The 4,828-nt window shown below is 31.0% G+C and overlaps 1 protein-coding gene across 1 annotated transcript; it reads left to right on the plus strand.

The window, feature by feature from the left end:
- Nucleotides 1-598: 598 nt before the first annotated feature.
- Nucleotides 599-4,046, plus strand: LOC142630754 ((+)-neomenthol dehydrogenase-like). Its single transcript, XM_075804795.1, has 5 exons — nucleotides 599-718; nucleotides 961-1,204; nucleotides 1,894-1,971; nucleotides 2,132-2,314; nucleotides 3,447-4,046. Exons 1-5 carry the CDS (start codon nucleotides 684-686, stop codon nucleotides 3,825-3,827), a joined length of 921 nt encoding a protein of 306 aa, XP_075660910.1. The 5' UTR covers nucleotides 599-683; the 3' UTR covers nucleotides 3,828-4,046.
- Nucleotides 4,047-4,828: the final 782 nt, after the last annotated feature.

Below are 4,828 nucleotides of genomic sequence, written 5' to 3' on the forward strand. Positions count from 1 at the left end.
TAGTTTGTTTTTGCTAATTTGATAGTTGGGGGATTTAGGATTTAAATCCTGAATGTCTTCTATAAAACACCAAAAAATGTCATCTAATTGAACGACCAAGTTCTTGGTTATTTACATATTTAAGAAACTTTTATTGTTAAGCAATTGCTTTGTTCTTTATAGTTTTCTTCCGTTCGTGCCTGTTAGCCTTTTTGCAATCTTTATTTCCCAAAAAAAAAAAAAAAACATAATGATGTAAAAATGTTCCTTTGACTGAGTTCAATATATAATTTTTTTTTGAGAAACTATATATAATATATTTGAGACTAAAGTTTAATGTTGTTCCAATCCGGAGGAGCAAAAAGATGTATTAGTAAATATTAATTCATTGTCAAGAACAGTTGAATATTATTTATTCACATTATTCTAATAAATAACATTCATAAATAATATTCAACTGTTGAATATTTTGTAGATCATAGATGTCGTCATGGCGTACGTGCAGAAATAGAATAGATTAGACGGAAAAATGTCATGGCTTTCGTATGCAAACGTTTAGCAAGACTGAGAAAGAGACAATTCAATGAGCCAAAATTATAAATACCAATTATCTTTTAACATTTTTTTACACCAACATCAAACCACAAATTTAATTAAGGCATCTTCTGCATTAATTGGTGGAACATACTCTAAGCTCATAACAAATGGCTGAAACAACCAAGAATCCTGAAACGATGAGGTAATTTGATATTTAATTATAATGTTTTTAGTTTTTTTTAAGAGAGTTTTAACTTATTGCGTCTGCTCCTGACGATAGTCATTATTATTATTAGACCAAAACACCAATTAGTTTATAGTGTAAGAGGAGATTAAACTCCAAATCTCTTATTTGAACATAAGCTAGAGATCCTAGTGACACCCTTAATCCTCATTATTCTTTCCTTTTTTTTTTTTTGGCATTAATTTCAAACTCTTTCCCAGGGTTGCAGTCGTAACAGGAGCCAACAAAGGGATAGGATTTGAGATATCTAAACAGCTAGCTTCAAATGGAGTCAAGGTGATATTAACTGCCAGAGATGTGAAGAGGGGCACTGAAGCTGTCGAAACACTCAAGGCTGCTGGGTACTCCGATTTGAGTTTTCATCAACTTGATGTCTCGGACCCAGTTAGCATTTCTGCTTTCGTGAATTTCATCAAAACGGATTTTGGGAAGCTTGACATATTGGTACCTAGCCAATCCAACTCTCTACCAATCTTCTGAACTTGACTCTATATATACTGCTACTTGCATGTGATCGTGTAGATTGTGTTTAATTGCTTCTTTAATTTGTTGCAACCATTTTCCTAGAATTTTGGATATTAGCAAAATTTTGATTTTAACAAAGATAATACATTAGTATGTTGTTTTGATTTCAATATATTGCTGATTTTTTCAATATTTATTACTGTTATCATAGTAGAAATTTCTAGTTAAGCTATCTCTGTCTCCACATCTCCTCTTGTTTAAATAAAATTTAAAAAAAGAAAAAAGAAAATCTCACATAGGGCAACTTGGGCCTAAATATGAAGGGTATGTAGTATTAGATTAAATAGTTAAAATAATAATTTTTAACGATTTAAACGTTTGAGACAAATAATTTATGAAATTCTAGTAGACGGGGGGTAAAACAATATTTATATGGAAATATCTAATTAGCTGGACTAGACTCCTTTTTTAATCAACTTGTAGCTTTGAAAAAGACAAATATGGTTAAATTATTTTTCTATATAGGGTTTTAAATGAAGATAAACCATGTATTATTTTTCTCTTTTTTCCTTCTATTTTTTGCTTGCTCGGTAGATAAACCTACAGTCACTAGCTTGGCGAAATTGAAACGCAATTTAACTAGATGAAATTTTGTTCTTATTATGCAGGTAAATAACGCCGCGGTTAATGGATTAACCACAGTTGGTACAGTAGATCCAAAAGACTTAAAATTTGGGCCTGATGATGTGAGTCTCTCAGTGTAATATAATCTTTTTCAGTATTTCCAAATTTGAGGACTTAATCCAAAATTTAGTAGCAATGGCAAGATGAATAATAAAAAGTAGTAATCAAATAATTTAATTTAGACATGTATGAAAGATGGTTTACCATTGTCTGCGATAACAGGTTGTAGGTCCAAATGCTGGAGCCTTTAAGAAATTTGTACAGCAAACTTATGAATCTGCAGTGAACTCTTTCAAAACAAATTATTATGGGATCAAGCGTTTAAGCAAAGAACTTATTCCACTTCTTCAGTTATCAAAATCAGCAAGAATAGTAAACATCTCCTCCGACTTGGGACAGCTCAAGGTAAAATATTATTAATCCAAAGAAGCTAGTTACCTCTAGTTATGTCATAGAAAGAGAATATATCTTATGCATTAAATATATACATCACATCTCTCACAGTTTGTGGCCCTATAGGCTGTAAGAGGTTGAATGTATAGACCATATACGTAGGAGACTTTTGAAAGAGGCACAATTCCTTCGTAATCAGATCGTTAATAAAATTATTACGTGACAATTTAAAGAGTAATACTAGCTAGGAATATTACAATTTTATTATTTAAATCTTGCAAACTAAAATGACGCGTTTTAAATACAAGATAAAAGTATAATAAATTTTTTTATTTATGATATTGTTGATGTTTCACCATTCACATTAATTATAATATTAGATTACGAATATTTTGTAGTAAAACTGGTTGTAGATTTAGTATTTTGAGTCATGATTATCAAACATTCACAAGAGTACATGATCCCTATACATTGTCACCGTTCACATTTTATTATGAATATCTGTACGAAAATTGTAGAAAGCATGCACAAAATTCTAGATATGATGTGTACGGAGTGTACACTAATGAGTGTGTAAATACATTTTCTCTTCGTATTGTTCGAAGTCAAAAAACTTAAGGGAAATTACACCAACTATGCTTTTTTTTACACTTACCCTCCTAAACTATATTCTCATTTACCCTTCTCGCCCAAAACTATGAGAATGCACACTTACCCTCTAAACTATTACTTGTGTAACACTTTGCATCCTAACCCATGGGTAATTGTTTAGGGAAGTAGGTGTATATTTTCATAGTTTAGGGGTAATTGTAAAATGAGATATACTTTAGGGGGTAAGTGTAAAAGGGGTATAATTTAAGGGAATAAAGTGTGCATTCTTATAGTTTAGGGGTAAGTGTAAACGGGAGTATATTTTAAGGGGATAAGTGTAAAATGAGGGATAGTTTAGTAGGAGAAAAGTGTAAATTCTCCAATAACTTGGAAACTTTATGGTTGTTCCTGATAATTAGATGATATAAACATGTTTTTACTTGTGCTTTGAAGCTGTATTTGACATGCATTAAACGAAGGTGCTAGAATTTTCTGGACCAAGATGAAAAAAAGAAAAAATATATAAATTGAAAATTTTGTGTTTGTATTTCAGTTTATTTCAAATGAGAATGCAAAGAAGAAGCTAGGAGATGTGGATGGTCTCACAGAAGAGAAAGTGGATGAGGTGGTTGAAGAGTTCTTAGAAGATGTGAAGGAGAATTTGATAGAAGATAAAGGTTGGCCTAGTAATAATTTTTCAGCGTATTCTGTCTCCAAGACAGTTCTGAATGCGTACACAAGGGTTCTAGCAAAGAAGTATCCCGCAGTTGCCATTAACGCAGTTAGTCCTGGATTTACCAAAACGGATTTGAATTACAACGCCGGGGTCTTGACTACTGAAGAAGCTGCAAAAGGCCCTGTGATGTTGGCTTTGATGCGTGATTCTAAGCCTTCTGGACTTTTCTTTGATAATACAGAAGTTTCAACGTTTTGATTGCAAAATATTATGCAATAGTTATAGCAAGTACAATAACATGTTATGTATGTGTGTGTTTTTTTTTTTTGAGAGAGAGAGAAGACGTCCGCTTTTGACGATAGCTCTTTTATCATAAGACCAAGACACCAATTGGGTTAGTTAACCAATTGGGTTACATGTACAAAATACTTTCCCTTGCAATTGTGTTTCTTTTGTACTTAATTTTAATAAAATAAAATTCTGATGAATCGTGCATGAGGACAATTTTCGTTTTTCGTGGAGTTAGTCTTGCCAGGAAAAATAAGATGAAATTATTAGAGTCAACGGTATAGTTACTACAATTTGTACCTAAAGCGTAATTCAATATCTCTAATGATAAAAAAAATCATAGTTATTGAGGTGATAATATAATATATTGAAATTAGCGCTTAATAAAAATGGCCTTTAGTGGTTGTGCAAATGAAAGCAACATTACATTAAAAAAAAGATTTAGATAGCAATTATGAAGTTGTGAATCTGAAATAATTGAAATTAAAAAATTTAAAAGTTGTGAAATAGTTGAATATATAATTTTACCTTTTCTTTTCAATAATTTCAGTAAAAAAAAAAAAATTGGATAAGCTAAGTCTGGGATTTGTTACAACATTTAGCAAAAGTTCTTTATCATGAAATCCCTAAATGCCTACACCGTAATAATTCTGTTATACCTGAAATTTGGTTTTGTGTGAAGCTTTGGGTTGTGAATGCGTTGCGTGGACATGTACTGAATCATATTAATTGTGTTTAGAATAATCAAGAATATATAAATAGTCATAATGAATGTTTGAATTTTTTTTTTTTGGTAATTGACGACACATCAATTTGTAAGTTTTGTACCGTAAAATTTGGAGTAGTCATAAAAATTTGTAGTACAATATAGTAATATGCTAACCTTGTAGTTTGTTTTTGCTAAATAGTTGGGACATTCAGGATTTAAATCCTGAATGTCTTCTTTAAAACTCCAAAAAGTGTAATCCACT

This window comes from Castanea sativa, chromosome 4 (genome assembly GCF_040712315.1).
Source record: "Castanea sativa cultivar Marrone di Chiusa Pesio chromosome 4, ASM4071231v1".
In the NCBI taxonomy this organism is placed as follows: Eukaryota; Viridiplantae; Streptophyta; class Magnoliopsida; order Fagales; family Fagaceae; genus Castanea; species Castanea sativa.